Source organism: Microcaecilia unicolor, chromosome 9 (genome assembly GCF_901765095.1).
Source record: "Microcaecilia unicolor chromosome 9, aMicUni1.1, whole genome shotgun sequence".
NCBI lineage: Eukaryota > Metazoa > Chordata > Amphibia > Gymnophiona > Siphonopidae > Microcaecilia > Microcaecilia unicolor.
In genome coordinates, this window is record NC_044039.1 from 212174795 (window position 1) to 212190660 (window position 15866).

The following is a 15866-nucleotide window of genomic DNA, read 5'->3' on the forward strand; positions in this document are numbered from 1 at the left end:
ATCATGTATACATTTTACAGTAATAAACAATCAAATATATGACTCGATTTCTATCTAGAGCATTTGAGGCAAGTGTTTGGAGTAATTCCGGACTCAACATCTTTTGCTATTTCGATTGGATTTTTCTACTCATCACTTTGATCTCTTGGTACAATGTTTGATACTTCACGTATCATCTAATATAGAAGATGAAAGAGACTGTGGATGACAATCAATGAACGCTCTTTGAAAATCAAACTTGGCTGTGCTTTCAAAATGTATCGAAGAGGACTGGAGTACAATTTTAAACTCGAGGGGAGAAAGCCTCAGAACCCTACCTCCACTTCTGTTCATAAGATTTTTCAGTGGGTGACACAGTGGAAAAAGAATAGTAAATAACGCTGAAACGTTGGTTACGCCTTGACACAGCTATATTGACAAAACTCTGGCGACAGTCAGTGTGATTAAGGACTGAGGGGGGCCTTTTACAAAGCAGCGGGTGAGCCCAACACGGGCTTATCGCAAGCTAAATCAGAGCTACTGCCGGCCCAACGTAGCCATCGGCGGTTGTTTCAGATCGAACGCACCCCATTTCTAATGCTCTAGAAATTAAAAAAAAATTTTTTTAGTGCAGCCACCGAGAAACAGAGCTGGGCCTGGGGCAGGGCTGCCGTCCACCCACTTAGGACACACGCAGCTGCTGTTGCCACCCCTCCCTTGCTCGCACACTCATGCCATCCCCACCCCCTAGCTTCCTGCATCAGTGCGTCTGTTCCTTCCTGGCCTCCAAGGGGAGCCCAGCGCTGGGGTCTGTCTCTTTCCTGCTCCTGTGTGCCGGGACCGTGTTATAGGGGAATTTTGCCCCTCCTCCGTCTCCCCCCTGGCGGTCCTGGTAATCGGGTATCGCTGTGTGCTTCTGGGTTACCTCCAGGATACTGCAGGAGCCCTTACTGCTACCTCAATGGATGGTGGTAAGTACTCCCCGCCACCTGGCAACGCAGTAAGAGTTATCTTACCGTGTGGCTATTTTTTGGGGAGACATTTTACCGGCTGCAGTAAAAAGGGCCCTGGCACACGGGAAAAACTGCCCCTGCCGCTTCCGCAGGGCCCTTTTTCCTGCAGCTTAGTGAAAGGACCCCTGAAAGTGGAGTTGCACATATGCCTGAAAGTTAAGTTTTTGCTTTTCTTTCTTGTATTTGGTCACGTTTGAGTTTTTTGGAGATCCATGAAAGTTTGAACACTAGTGGAGTTTTAACAATTATTTCTTGAGGGATTTTTTAATGCCGATGAAGTGAAATGACCCTTGCAAGTCCTACCACTGAAAAATGTTATCAAATCAATTCTTGTATACTGCTAATATCCTCTTTCCAGGGTTCAGTGCGGTTTACATTCTAGGTGAGACAAAAGCCGATAATGTTAGTGTGAGGTATGAGGACAATTAGAGACCATTGGTATAATGCATGAGACCAAAAACATTATAGGAAAGGATATTGGATGATACTAGGAGGTAGAAGTCAATTGATCGTTATGAAGTAGTCTTTGGGAAGAGAAAGGTTTTTAGCCTCTTCCTGAAGCTAAGGTAACTGTTTTCTGTAGAGAGTTCCATATTGTAACTCCAAGTACAGGGAACAGAGAGATGAAAAGCTTCTGATTTCGAATTGTCTTTTGGAACGGTGACGCTAGCATCAGTTGTTTTTTTCAGTCTGTTAGACTGGACCAAACGTAGGGAAGTGGTCTTAGTCAGCAGTTCAGAGGTGAAGCCCTGTAAGATTTGAAAAACTAAACAAGCAGCTTTGAAACTGAGCTTTTCTGCTATGGGAAGCCAGTGCGCTTTGTTTAGATGAGTTGAAACACTAGTAAATCTATTCAATCTTATGAACAGAAGTGGAGGTGGGGTTCTGAGGCTTTTCCCCCTTGAGTTTAAAATTCTACTGCAGTTCTTTGTTTTGACACCAGTGGCGTAGGAAGGGGGGGGGGGCGGGGGGGCGGTCCGCCCCGGGTGCACGCCGCTGGGGGGTGTTGGCGCCTCGCTGGTTCCTTGCTCTCTCTGCCCCGGAACAGGTTACTTCCTGTTCCGGGGCAGAGAGAGCAAGGAGCCAGCGAGGCGCCGACACCCCCCAGCGGCGTGCACTCGGCGGATTGGCTCTCCCGCCCGCCCCTCACCGCCTTCCAGGTATGTTCTCGCGGGGTGGGGTTGCGCTATGGAGGGGGGAGGGTGCGTCGCGCTGCACCCGGGGGGGGGGGGTGCGCAGTGGCGACCCGCCCCGGGTGTCAGCTGCCCTCGCGATGCCACTGTTTGACACATTTTGAAAGTACAGCAAGCTTGATTTTGAAAGAGTATTCATCGATTGTTACAATATTTGATACCGGTACAGTTGGATTATTGCAATTCTTTCTGCTCTGGAATTTCCTCCGAATTAATGAGAAAAAATTCAGTGGATACATGATACTACTGCAAATGATTTATGGATCTAGGACATTTGAAAAGGCTACTCCATGGCTGACGAAACTACATTGGCACCACTTTGAAGCTAGAATAATATTTAAGCCAGCTTGTTTTGTATATTAAATAATTTACGGTCCGGTACCTGTACATTTAATTAAGCTTTTCGGATGACAGATCATTTTTAATTAAAATTTTTCTTCTTGTAAAGCCATATGTTTCAAGGAGGTATTTGATGGCTCCTTTGCTTATCAAGCTGTTTTAATTTGGAACAATCTTCCTTTTTCTGTCAAACGTCAATATATGTAGTTACGTTTTTGCGAATATTTAAAAGTGTGCTTATTTCAGAAATACTTTGTTTATAATCAAAACTTGTTGTAACTTGTATACTGACATATTTGAATTGTGTAAGAACTATTTATTTATTTATTAGGATTTATTTACTGCCTTTTTGAAAGAATTCACTCACGGCGGTGTACAGTACGAATAAATCAAAGATAAGCAATTGACAATTACAGCAGTAAAAATATTCAAATAACAATCCAAGATATGGCATAGTTACTACTTACAATGTCAACACAATACGTAATAGAACATTTTAATAGACATTGTACGGTTTAAGCAAAGATGGAACATATAGATAGGTAAGAGAGTAAGAGGAGTTAGAAAATAAGGTGACTAATTTAAAGAAAGGTGCACATGAGGTCAGAGAGGTGATTAAATATTATCTCAGCTAGGGTAGGAGTGGATAAACATGTCCTGCTGAGTATGTGCAGCCCATTTCACTCCTTGTGTATGCAAATGAGATTAACAAGTTAGTTACTTCTTCCATTAAGGTCTAGTTGAAAAGCCAAATTTTCACCTACTTCCTGAAGTAGAGCTAGTCTTGAGTTAAGCGGAGCCTTTTAGGGAGTACATTCCAGAGTGTAGGACATGATGAAATTCCTATATCAGTGATACAGAATCTCTTTTACCCCTCTTTGCCAGAGGTGGTAGTAACAGCGGTTAGCGTATCTGGGTTTAAGAAAGGTTTGGACAAATTCCTGGAGGAAAAGTTCATAGTCTGCTATTGAGACAGACAGGGGAAGCAACTGCTTGCCCTGGGATTTGTAGTATGGAGTGTTGCCACGGTTTGGGTTTCTGCCAGGTACTTGTGACCTGCTTTGGCCACTGTTTGGAAAACAGGATCCTGGGCTAGATGGACCGTTGGTCTGACCCATCCACATTTCCATTAAACAGAACACATCCAACTTTTACTCTCCAATTAAATCACTTAGTGGTCCTTTTATCAAGAATTACATTTTGTATCTAGGGGTTTCTTAGCAGTTAGAACACGCTAAGCTTTAGTAAAAGGGTCCCTAAACCTGCCTTGTTTACCACTGATCTCACATGCAGTAAACCTAGAAACTGATGTCAGGAAGAGCTAGGGGAGAAAGAGGGAGGGGCATAAGGAACAAGAGGGTTGGGAGCATTGCCAGAATTTTGGGGAGAACTGCCATAGAATTAATGCAAAGAAAAAAATCATTACCACATATTATCTACATGGTAGACTACACACAGGATATGGTTAATTACACCTCTCGAGGTGGCCTTAACTGCTGTGCCATTGTCTGCTGTGTTAACAGTTTTGGGTGAATATCTTCAAGAAGACAGTAAATAAACATAAATAAATAAATAAATAAATAATAAATACATCACAACAACCTCTATGTTAACAGTAAGGCACAGTCCCCACCCATTCCTGTCCCAAACGAACACCGGACCTCCAGCCCTTTAGCCTTCTCTCTCCGGGGGGGGGGGAGGTCTGTGGGGGGTTGGGAGGACCTCCAGCCTCTTGTGTCCGGGGTGGGGTGGGGGGCCTGCAAGCATGCAGATGCATGCTGGATAGGGCTCCCAATTCTCTGCAAACCCTAAGGCCAGCTTCGATCTGGCATAGGGTTCGATGCGGCAGCAGCGCTCTTGTTTGGCGCGCTGCCTGCTGAGCACTGCGGAGGAATAGTTAATGCCCTGTTTAGCATGCGTTTGCTACTTGTGGTCAGCGCCAGTGAGCTCATTGTTTCTCGTGCTCACCGGCTCTGATCAAGGGGTGGGAGCAAACGTGAGCGCTAGTATGGATCTGATAGCTTCTAGCGCCTGTGTTGGCTCTCGATCATTGGGGCATTAGAGCATTGTTGTTGAAGAAAAAACAAGCAGTAATTTACGGTAAGTAGCTACTCCCAATGAGTCTGGAGTCTTGTATTTGCATCAATCTTATCCGCCTCACATAGGAAGCACTGAAAACTCCTTTCTTCCACTATCTCGACCATGCAGCTTACTTTCACAGCATCGCCCTCGTTTGCAGAGTGACAGAGAACGATTTGCCAGTTGGAAAATATATGGCTTTTTGCGTGGGGATAAGTAGCAGCATGTTCAGATGCTGTTCTCAGGCAAATATTCCTGACGATGTGTGATGAGAGTGGCAACAAAACACAAATATGCTTGAATTCAAAATAATGTGTTGCCAAACCTTTACCCAGGCAACCAGTACTGGGGCTGTTTTAGTCCTTTCTGGCAGTGGCGTTCCTATGTTGGCTGCCACCCGGGACAGATCACTGCTGCGCATCCCCCCCCCCCCCCCCAGTGCATCATCCCCTGACACATCACCCCACTGGCGCATCACCTCCACCTTCCCCCCCGGTGCATCACCTCCCCCTCCCCCCATGGTGCATCACCTCCACCCCCCCCCCCCCCCAGAGCATCATCCCCTGACGCATCACCCCACTAGCGCATCACCTCCACCCTCCCCCCAGGCGCATCACGTCCCCCTCCCCCATGGTGCATCACCTCCACCCCCCCCCCCCCCAGAGCATCACCTCCTGGGGGTGCAGGGAGCAGTCGTGCAGCTGTCGGATCTGCCGGTTCTCTGCCTGCAACAGGAAGTAACTTCAGATGGAGCAGGGAACCGGTGGAGCCGACAGCTGCACAGCTGATCCCTGCACCCCCTTGCAGCTTGCACCCGGGGTGGACCACTTCCACCGCCCTGCCCTTGGTACACCACTGCTTCCTGGAAACGTTTGGCATGCAAGTATATTCTTGTCAGCCATGAAGTGACAAGGGGAGAGATAACAATTATTTTCACTTTCCATCACTGGTAGGGCATCTCAATAGCCTAGCCAGATGTGCAATCTTGGGTGAACCTGAGCCCAAAATGGGTGGGCACAACATTTTTTCTCTGCCCCCCCCCCCCCCCCCGCTCTCTGCCTTTAGCTCAAATTAGAAATACCTGAACTGACAGGGAACCCAAGCCCTGTCAGCCGAAGAGTCCTCCTCTGATGGCCCAAACACTCCCCTTTATTCTGCAGTTGGTAGCACTGTCCTTGGACCACAATTTAGGCCCCCCCCCCTCAGCACATTCTCAGTTTTTGTGCATGTATGAAACCAGAGCATGTGGGGGAGGGTGCAGTGCGGCATCAACCCATGGACAGTGCCACCCACTGCCAACTGAAGGGGACTGTTCTGGGGGCATGACCTCTTCAGTTGGCGGGGCTCGAGGATCCCTGCCAGGCACAGCAAGGGTGCTGTAATTTTGGGTGGGCCTTTGCCCAAAGTGGGTGGGCTCAGACCCACCCAGGCCCTCCTGAGGCTACAGCACAGGTGAGTATAGTAAGGTAGAGCCCTCAGTATTACATCGAGGGGTCGATGCAGAATCAATGTGTTAGAGCTAAGAGCTACTGACTACACAGGTTCTAACAAGCTTTCTGCAAACATTTACCGCCAAAATGCAATAATCAATGAGCATGCAAATTACTGCTGCAATATAAGTATGCACTGTCAGAAAAAAAAAACCCATGCATAACGTGGCAGTAATCTGCAGCTCATTGTAAAATGCCTCCCTTCCTTTCAGTGTCTGAGCAGTGATTGACTAATAAAGCGTATAGGGACAGACTTTAAGAATTGCAACCTTTGCCCCCTAACAGTTGTCTTGTGAGAGAAGATGGTGATAGAAAAGAGTAGGAAAGAAGGACGGAGAAGACAGTGATGGAGAGAGAACAGGGAGCAGAAGAATGATATGAAGTAAGATCCCAGCCATTGATGCTTGACCTTGTCTTCTGTATATTTTTATATTCCAGGTTGGTGAGATAAAAGCCCATGCCGCAGAGTGGAAAGCCAATGTAACAGCAGAATTCCGAGAGACCCGGCGGCGGATGAGCGTGGAGATCCATGACAAGCTACAAAGAGCAGCCACCATCCGTAGCATGGAGCGCCGGCGCCTGGGCCTAGATCAGAGGGCCCACTCCTTGGATATGCTTTCCCCAGAGAAACGTTCTGTGTTCGCTGAGCTCGAAGCTGGCCGTTTCAAAGCCTCATCTCAGGAAAGCATCAACCGGCCCAACAACCTGCGCCTGAAGGGGCCAGAGCAGCTCAGCAAGCACGGACAGGGGGCATCAGAGGACAACATCGTCAACAAGTTTGGTTCCTCCTCCACCACCTCTTGCTCCAAGCTGATGAAGCGGAAAAACAAGGACCTGAAGAAAAACATCCCCGAAGATGTACGCAAGATCTATGAGACCTTCAGGCACTATGCGGGTGATGAGGAGAAAAAGGAAGACGAGACAGAAAAAATGTGCAATTCAGAGACTGCCACCTTATCTGACTTCATCCAGCATTCAGAGCTGCAGAATGGGTCAGTGCCCACTGAAACCAAAGATGGGGAACATGAGAACAAAGCTTTACTTGAAGACAGAAACTGAATAGACTCTCGACTAAATAAATGTATCTAAGTGGTCCTCTTTTTGATGAAATGTTAAGACATGTGCCTTAGACAGACTTTTGATTCAACTGGAACTATAAGACATTGAAGACTTTATTCACTGTGCCATACAAGGACTGAAAATTTGCTCTGTCGAAATGTACCAGAAACAGAGTACGTGAGAATGATGATAGGAGATGCTTCAAGGATGTCAGCATGCATGGAAGGTTGCCATGGTGAATTGGAGATGGAGGGGTTGCCATGGCAATACAACTGGGTGGCTATCCCATCAGGCCACAGTGGTTGCAGAGGGCATCTATTCTGCTAGAGATCCCTAAGGCTAGACTGGTTCATCTCTCAAATGGACCTGCAGCAAGTTGAGACATGCATGTGTGGTGAACAAAATACGATGGAGTTTCTGGTGCTTGGCAAGACAGATAATGCCTACATTTTACCTTGGCACGTGAAACAGACTTCATTTTTTTAAAAAAACTTTATTTATCGGATGCATCATCTTTCTGACCTCCAAAATCAGCTTGAGGCTGACATGACATCAGCACGTTACACCATGAATGTTTGATCACTTTCATCTTAAAAACACTGTGGATATTACCCTAAACCAATGTCGTAATGACATTTTAAAGCAAAAATTCATGTCTTCAAAGAACATTGTACATGAATCTGCTACTGTTGACAAAAAAGGTTGATTGTTTCTTTTATTTTTCAAAGGGGCAACTTTACTGATTGCATTAATGAGTGTGTGTCTTTTTTAAAGTAAATTATTGTTCACATTTTATGTTGCTGAAGAAATTCCAGTTTAGTTCTGTAATGCTGAAAAAGGGAGCCAGCTGCATGCATGAAGCCCAGTTCTTGCAGGAGGATTTTTTTTTTTCATGGTTAAATGAAATTCAGGCTTCAAAGCTTTCTAGTAAAATCATGGTCATGTTACAATCTCAGGGCTCTGTGTCCCTTTGGTGGATTAAGGGTTAAATTGAAGCTGAATCTATGTTGCATTATACAATACTCAAAAGTCAACAGCAAAGAACAAAAAAATCACAAATGAGTTTGACCAACAAGTTTTAAGTGCTTATAGCTTAAGTGCCATCATATTTTCTAACTTTTCTAAGGAGTATTTTACAAATTTTTATTTTTTTTTTTGCTTTCTTGGTTTGCACAGCTTTGGAAGACCCTTTCCTCCACAGGATCTGAAATGGCGCTAAATTTCAAATAATAAAAATAAAACTGACTGAAATATTGTTTTGAATCTGTCATGATCTGTGCATAGAAAAATAAATTGAGTAAGGATTGTGTCATAGTGCTCATCTAATCTGCAAGGGTATGTCCCAAAATTGGCTGCTCATAAGAAATGATTTCTTATCCAAGTGTGGTTATGGTTTCTTCATCGTTGGTTCATGACCGTTCTGGTTAGCAGAACATTCAAGTTCCTATGCTTTAATTCAAACCTTAGGCCTCCTCAACTTTTTTTCCACCAAGAGCACTTGTATTCCCAGATCTCTGTGGTTTGCTGCACACCACCCAACCACCACCAGTTGGTTTCTGGGGAGCTGTTGCCTGCTGTTACCAATATGGCTACCTAATGACCTGCAGGATCAGTACGTTATGCTTCACAATTTCCCTGGCTTCTACCAGTTCTGTTTCTAGCTTATCAATCTTATTCTGGAGGCACACTTAGCCAGTTGGGTATTTGCAAACATTGGAGGCAGGGTGCATGCATATTATCTTATGCATATTCATTATGGTAGTCCTAAACACCAAACTGGCTAGGTGCACCTCCATGAGAAGACTGAGAATCGGTGCTCTAGAGTAGAGGAGGGACAGGAAAGATTTGATATAGACGCTAAAATAATTGAAAAGTATTACAAACCCTGGCCAAAGGGAAGGAAGCTGTAGAACTAGGGGACCTTGATATGAAAGTGCAAGGAGGGAGATTCAAAAACAATGCCAGGAAATATTTCTTCATGGAAAGAGTGGTGGATGCCTGGAATGACCCCCCCAAAGGAGGCGGTGGAGATTCAGACAGTGATAGAATTCAACAAGCTGTGGGAAAAACATAGAGGATCCCTTAACGTCGTCAAGAGGATGGAACCCAAGCACCGAGCACTTCAGCTCAAAGCAGCAGTGAAATTATATTTGTACTTCTAGGAAGCCATGGGATGGGGAAGGTAACCTGGGTGACGCTACAGTTAAAGTCCTTAATTCTCTTACTCTGTAGTGATCTCCTCACTTTTGCTTTCCTGTTGATGGTTGAATTTCTTTTCCTCATATTGATTTATGATTGTACATTGCTTTGCTTGTTATTCAGAAAGACAGTCTATCAAATCCAAACAAACATAAACATTGAAAGGGGGAGTGGTATTAACAGCACAAAATGGCAGCTGCAACCGTAAACCAAGGCATGTGGTGGTGATGTGGAGGGAGGGGGAATAATTTGCTTTGAGCAGACTAGATGGGCCATTTTGAGGCATATTTTCAAAGCACTTTGGGAGGCTAAGTTCCATAGGTTTCTATGGAACTTTGGGAGGCTAAGTGCTTTGAAAATGAGCCTCCTTGTCATCTATCTGCCATCATATACACGTTACCATGTTAGTGTGAGAAAGATTTGCATACAGTGGGTCTCCATTGTATGCAAATATATCTTCACAGCAAATAAAGACACATTTCTACCTTTTGCTGTCTTCAGTTCCTCATTCATGCAATCCCTGGGCTTCTACAGGGTGCAAACGTCTGATCTAGGGCCACTCTCCACTTCCCTGGGACTCCCCCCTCCCCCCCAGGTACTGCAGCCCAACCACACTTTAGGGAGGGTTCCTTCCCTTGGAGCCTCCCTCCAGGAGATATCTGCTCTCAGGATCTTTCTTTCTCTGTCAATGATAGGACTCAATTCTGCTACCAGTGGCGACGGGGGGGTGGGGGGGCGGGGGAGAGAGAGAGACATGAGGAAATGTGTAGCCTAGGGGCACCGTGACCCGAGAAAGTTTGGAAACCACTGAGTTACAAAATAAGTTGCATGTGAAGTCAGAAAGGTGCATGAAAATGATCTCAGCTAGGGTAGAAGTGGATAAGAAAATCCTGCTACAGTATGTGCAGTCAGTGTTAGTCCTTGTGTGTGTGAGCAACCATCAAGTTAATTGCTTTTTTCCATTAAAGGCCTGGGAGAGAAGCCAAGCTTTCACCTGCTTCCTGAAGTAGAGATAGTTTGGGGTTGAGTGAAGCCTTTCAACGAGTGCATTCCAGAGTGTGGGGGCTACTCTGGTGAAGACTCGCTGACCAGTGTCGCATCATGTAATGCCCTTTGGAGAGGGTGTGGTTAGGAATACTCTTTGGGAGGACCTTAGTGACCTTGAAGATATCTACTCCAGGGGGTTTGACCATCTGGGCCCCCCAAAGCAGTTGGGGTGCCCAGTACCTCCTCTCTATATTACTGACATTTCTCTTCCCTCTGTTCCTGGGTCGGGCACTCCAACTCTCCCTCACCCTCTCCTGTACGCCATCATTTCCCCTGTTTCTGACCACCCCCCCACCCCGCGTTTACCTCAAAAGTTCCTTTCTCCATACAGTGTCCCGGCATTGGTTGTCTGCTGCTGACTGGAACCTTCTCTCTGCCACGGCATGCCCCTTTCTGATGTAACTTCCTGCTTCTACAAGAGCGGGCTTTGGCAGAGAGAAGGTTCTGGTCAGCGGCAGACAGCCTTTGCAGGGGCCCAATATAGTGAAAGGAACTATTGAGGTAAATGTGGGGGAGGGGGAGGGAGGAGAGCTGAACCTGGGGACAGAGGGAAGAGAGGAGAGATAGGGAGATGTTGGCCTCTAGAAGGAAGGGAGGGAGGCAGAGATGTTGGACCCAGTTGTGGGGGAGGGGGCAGAGATGGTGGAGCTATAGAGAGAGGGGGCAGAGATGGTGCACCTGGGGGAGGGAGAAAGAACAAGAACACTTGGGTCACAAGAATCCGAGGGAACGGTATAGTATAGGGGGTGAAGTGCTTTAGTGTATGAAGGAAGAGCGGAACTTGGGGGTGATTGTGTCTGATGACCTTAAAGCTTCCAAACCGGTAGAAAAAGCGATGGTCAAAGGCAGAAGGATGCTTGAGTGCATAAAAAGAGGGATGACCAGCAGGAAAAAGGAGGTGATAGTGCCATTGTATAAGTTTCTGGTGAGGCCCCATTTAGAGTACTGTGTGCAGTTCTGGAGACTGCAACTACGAAAAGATATAAACAGGATGGAGTCGGTCCAGAGGGCGGCTACGAAATTAGTAAGCGGTCTTGAATGCAAAAATTATAGGGACAGGCTTATGAACCTCAACATGGATACGCTGGAAGAGAGGAGGGAGAGAGGAGACATGATAGAGTCGTTTAAATATCTCAAGGGCATTTATGTACAGGAAAAGAGCCTTTTTCAACTGAAGGAGAGCTCTGGAATGAGGGGGCATATGACAAAGTTAAGAGGGAATAGGCTTAGGAGTAATCTAAGGAAGTATTATTTCACAGAAAGGGTGGTGGAGGCGTGGAATGGCCTCCCGGTGGAGGTGGTGGAGTCGAGGACTGTTCCAGAATTTAAAAGGGCATGAGATAAGCATGTGGGATCGCTTAGGAACAGGAAGAGTTAGGGGTTACAGAGGATGGGCAGACTGGATGGGTCATGTGGCCTTTATCTGCCGTCATGTTTCTATGAGAGATATTGCATCTGAGGGGAGGGAGATGCTGGATATGGTGAGAAAGATGTTAGATCTGGGGAGGGGAAGGATGTTGGATTTGGGGGTATGGAGGGAGAGATGTGGGACCCATGACCCTTATTGTCCCTGGGTCCAGATCCCTGTCAGTCCGCCCCTGATCTACTCTCTTGAATTTTTAAGACACGAGCTCTCTGCTGGAACTGCAATGCGTCTGGGAATGATACTTCAAGAGAACAGGCTGTTCTGTCTGTGTTCACTTTTTATCATGAAGTATACAGAGGTTTTATTGTGACTGTCTCACAGAACGATGCACAAGCGAGGCACTGATGAGAATATTGTGAATTTTAAGCCACAAAGCTTAAAGGTACATTGCAGTAGGAAAGCTTAATAGCACCTATAATGCTGTGCAAACATTACTAGAACATTACTATTACTATTATTATTATTATTATTATTATTAACATTTGTATAGCGCTACCAGACGCATGCAGTGTTGAACATCCAACGTAGAGAGAGACAGTCCCTGCTCAAAAGAGCTTACAATCTAAAAATAAGACAGACAGACAAGACAATTAAGGACAAGGGAGGGAAGTACTGGGTGAGAAGGAACAAGGGGAGGACAATTGAGTAGTGGCTAGGAGCCAAAAGCAGTGGTGAAAAGGTGGGTTTTCAGCATAGATTTGAAAACAGGTAGAGATGGAGCTAGACATAGAGGCTCAGGAAGTCTGTTCCAGGCATAAGGTGCAGCGAGGGAAAAGGAACGAAGTCTGGAGTTAGCAGTGGAGGAGAAGGAGGACGACAAGAGAGATTTGTCCAGTGAGCGGAGTTCACGGGAAGGAATGTAGGGAGAGATGAGAGCGGAGAGGCAATAGGGGGCAGCAGAATGGATGCATTTAAAGGTCAGTAAGAGAAATTTGAACTGTATGTGGAAGCGGACAGGGAGCCAGTGAAGTGACTTGAGGAGTGGGCTAGTGTGGGTATAACGATTTTGGCGGAAAATAAGTCGTGCTGCAGAATTTTGGACAGACTGGAGAGGAGAGAGATGGCTGAGCGGAAGACCAGTGAGAAGTAAATTGCAATAGTCCAAGCGAGAGGTGACAAGGGTTTGGATAAGGGTTCTGGTTGTGTATTCAGAAAGGAAGGGGCGAATTTTGCTAATGTTGTAGATAAAGAAATGACAGGTTTTGGCGATCTGTTGAATATGCGCAGAGAAGGAGAGAGAGGAATCAAAGATGACTCCAAGGTTACGAGCCGAGGAGACAGGGAGGATGTGAGAGCCATTAACAGAGATAGAGAATGGGGGAAGAGGGGAGGTGGGTTTAGGGGGAAAAATGAGAAGTTCAGTTTTAGCCATGTTTAGCTTCAGATGGCGTTGAGATATCCAAGCAGCAATGTCAGACAAGCAGCAATGTCAGACTAGCCTTCTGTTTGTTTCTTAACTGTGACTGACTCATGAGGCTAATTAAAATCCATTTTTTAGCTAGCCAGGTTTACAATAGCTCCACCTTTCCTGGCCACATAGGGGGTAATTCAGAAAAGGTCACCTAAAATTAGACACCTAAGGTGTGTGGGCTAACAGAGAACTCTATGGCATCTGACAGTATTCTGTAACCTAAGTGCATGTGCTGGCCACACCCCTGACACACCCACGCCCCTCCCACACCCACACCCCCTAGCAGTTACATGCTCAAGAAATTACAGACGAACAGGCCGATGCTCAAAACGTCGGACTAGTGTAAGCGTTAGTGCAAAGTGCTCGGATGACTCTAGTGCGAGAGACACTGTGCCCGTCAAAGAGTAGCACAAATAGCATGCAAATGTAGTCACACGGATGTTAATGAGGTCATTTCCTATTCCCTCCCATTGCTCAGAGGACAGCACACAAAACAAAGCCGCCCTTACTGCTGAAAACCTAACTCCGGCTCAGAGCAGATGTTAGGGGATTTGAAGAGAGGATTTCTCATGATTCTTTCTTTAAAATCTGTCAGTTTTGATTTCTTTTGGAAGTGGAAGGAAGCCCATGAGAGCTTCTAAGCACCGTTACTAAGAAATATATGTGCACAGCAAACCTGAAAGTGAAACCACACACCAGGGGCGTAGCCAGACTTTGGCAGGAGGGGGGTCCAGAGCCTGAGGTGAAGGGTGCCAACCCTTCCCTGCTGTCGCTGTTGGGTACCTTTGAGGGCGGGGGTTCCCAACCCCCGCAAGACGAAGTCCTCCTCTCCAGTGCGGCCGCGTTGCTGATCTGCAAGGCTTCTGTATGTGCAGGACGTCAGACTCACAGAAACGGAAGCCTTGCAGATCAACAATGCGGCCGCGCCAGAGAAGAGGACTGGCTGGCGGAGGTTGGGGACCCCCGCCAGCAAAGGTACCCGACGGCGGTGGCGGCGGGATGGTGGCGGGAGGGGGGGTCGAAGGGGTTGGCAGCGGGGGGGGGGGCCAGGGCCAAATCTACAGGGGCCCATGCCCCTGTGGCCCCACGTAGCTATGCTCCTGGCACACACTGGCACCTATTTCCTGCGCTTAAATAGAAGCCTTCCAAGACACAGAAAACAGCTGCCAATGTGTGCTTTGCATTTGGGTTTGCCTGGAGCATTTTCACAGGAGCTGAAGTTACGACAAAACTCTTCTACGCATGTGCCAAGCATGTTCCCCCCATGCTTTCGCTTTTACAACACGCATGTAATTTGAGTACCATTTTCTTTGAGCATTGATGAGCTAGTTTTCTGCACTGTTCCGGCAGTCTGGGTTCTGCGCTGTTGGTTTTACCATGGCAGTTCTGAGCATCAGCCTGTAAGATTACAGACTACCGACTAAGTAGCTGCAAATTAGTACCAATTAACTCCAATTATACCCAAGTAATGATTGTTAATGCCACATACTACCTAATCGAACAATTAAGTTATGTCTATAACCTGTGCATGCAATTTTGTGCATTAAGTGCAAAAATGGGTGAACAAGATAATGGAGTTAGGGGATGTCTTCTAGAAAGGTACTGTATGGATGGTCTTCATGTGATGTAATTTTCTCTCTGTTTCTACATTACAAAAACAATCTTACATAAACAGCAAACCAAAATGTTATAGGTCTATAATAAAGTGGGTTGAGGGGTTGGAGCAGGAGGAAACCTCACTTACTTCCACCTGTTGTGACTCCTGCATCAAAGTGGCTGCCATGACCACTAGTGGTAGTCTTGCGGTACTACTAGACGTTATATCAATAGTCCAGCAATCTACTCTCTCAATCAAAATCGTATTGGTTTTAATGGAGGAAAAGACTTCAGAAGCTCAACCAGCTACCTTTGCCTGGTTGATACCAGATTATCCCATGTTCAAGGAACTTCCTTGTATTTAAAGGATATATGTATTAGCTCTTCATTAGTCTCAAAAACCTCCCATACAGACTTTACTGTTATATCAATATATCTTAGTTGCACTTATCTGAGCATTAATCAGGTCAGGGACGCTCTACAGTTAGCTTCTGTTTCGCTTGGTGCTTCTATAGGAGCGATAGCCTCCGCCTTTCTCCGAGCTCTAGAAAGATAGCTGTAACCATTGAGAGACCTTGGGTGGAAGTAACAGTATTTAGGGTTCCATTTAGAGGAGTGGCTTACCTCAAGTAGTGCTTCCTTGACGAGTTTTTAGCAAGGACTGAAAAAGCCAAAATGGCTGCTGCTATATAAACCCGCAAATTGCCCCACCCTACTATGGGGAGGGAAGTCATTCTTAAAGGGACATTTTGATATAGGAGCGACTGTGGTTTCCTCCGGCTCCAACGACCCTCCCCCCCCCCTCCAGACCATCAAGGACACCAAGGTAGACATGGGGAGGAGGCGGTGGGGGGTAGGGTAGCTCCTGGTTGGGGGAGCTATGCTCTTGGAGGGGGGGAGGGAGAGAATGGAGGCACAATGCTCTTCTAGAGAAGAAGGGGATCAGAATCAGGAAGGCTCAATGCTTTTGTGGGAGACAGGTGGGAGGGGTAACTTGCTTGGAACAACCTTCCTGAGCCCTTACGCCAAGCCCCC

General features: G+C 46.4%; 1 protein-coding gene across 2 annotated transcripts in view; it reads left to right on the forward strand.

Annotated features, from left to right (window-relative positions):
• KCNK10 (potassium two pore domain channel subfamily K member 10) overlaps positions 1-8340 on the forward strand; it is a 76752-nt gene extending 68412 nt beyond the window's left edge. For both annotated transcript variants that reach the window (XM_030214566.1, XM_030214567.1), the window contains one exon: positions 6532-8340. In XM_030214566.1, the coding sequence (XP_030070426.1) occupies positions 6532-7152 (621 nt within the window). In that variant the 3' untranslated portion in view covers positions 7153-8340. The remainder of the gene's footprint in view (positions 1-6531) is intronic.
• Positions 8341-15866: the final 7526 nt, after the last annotated feature.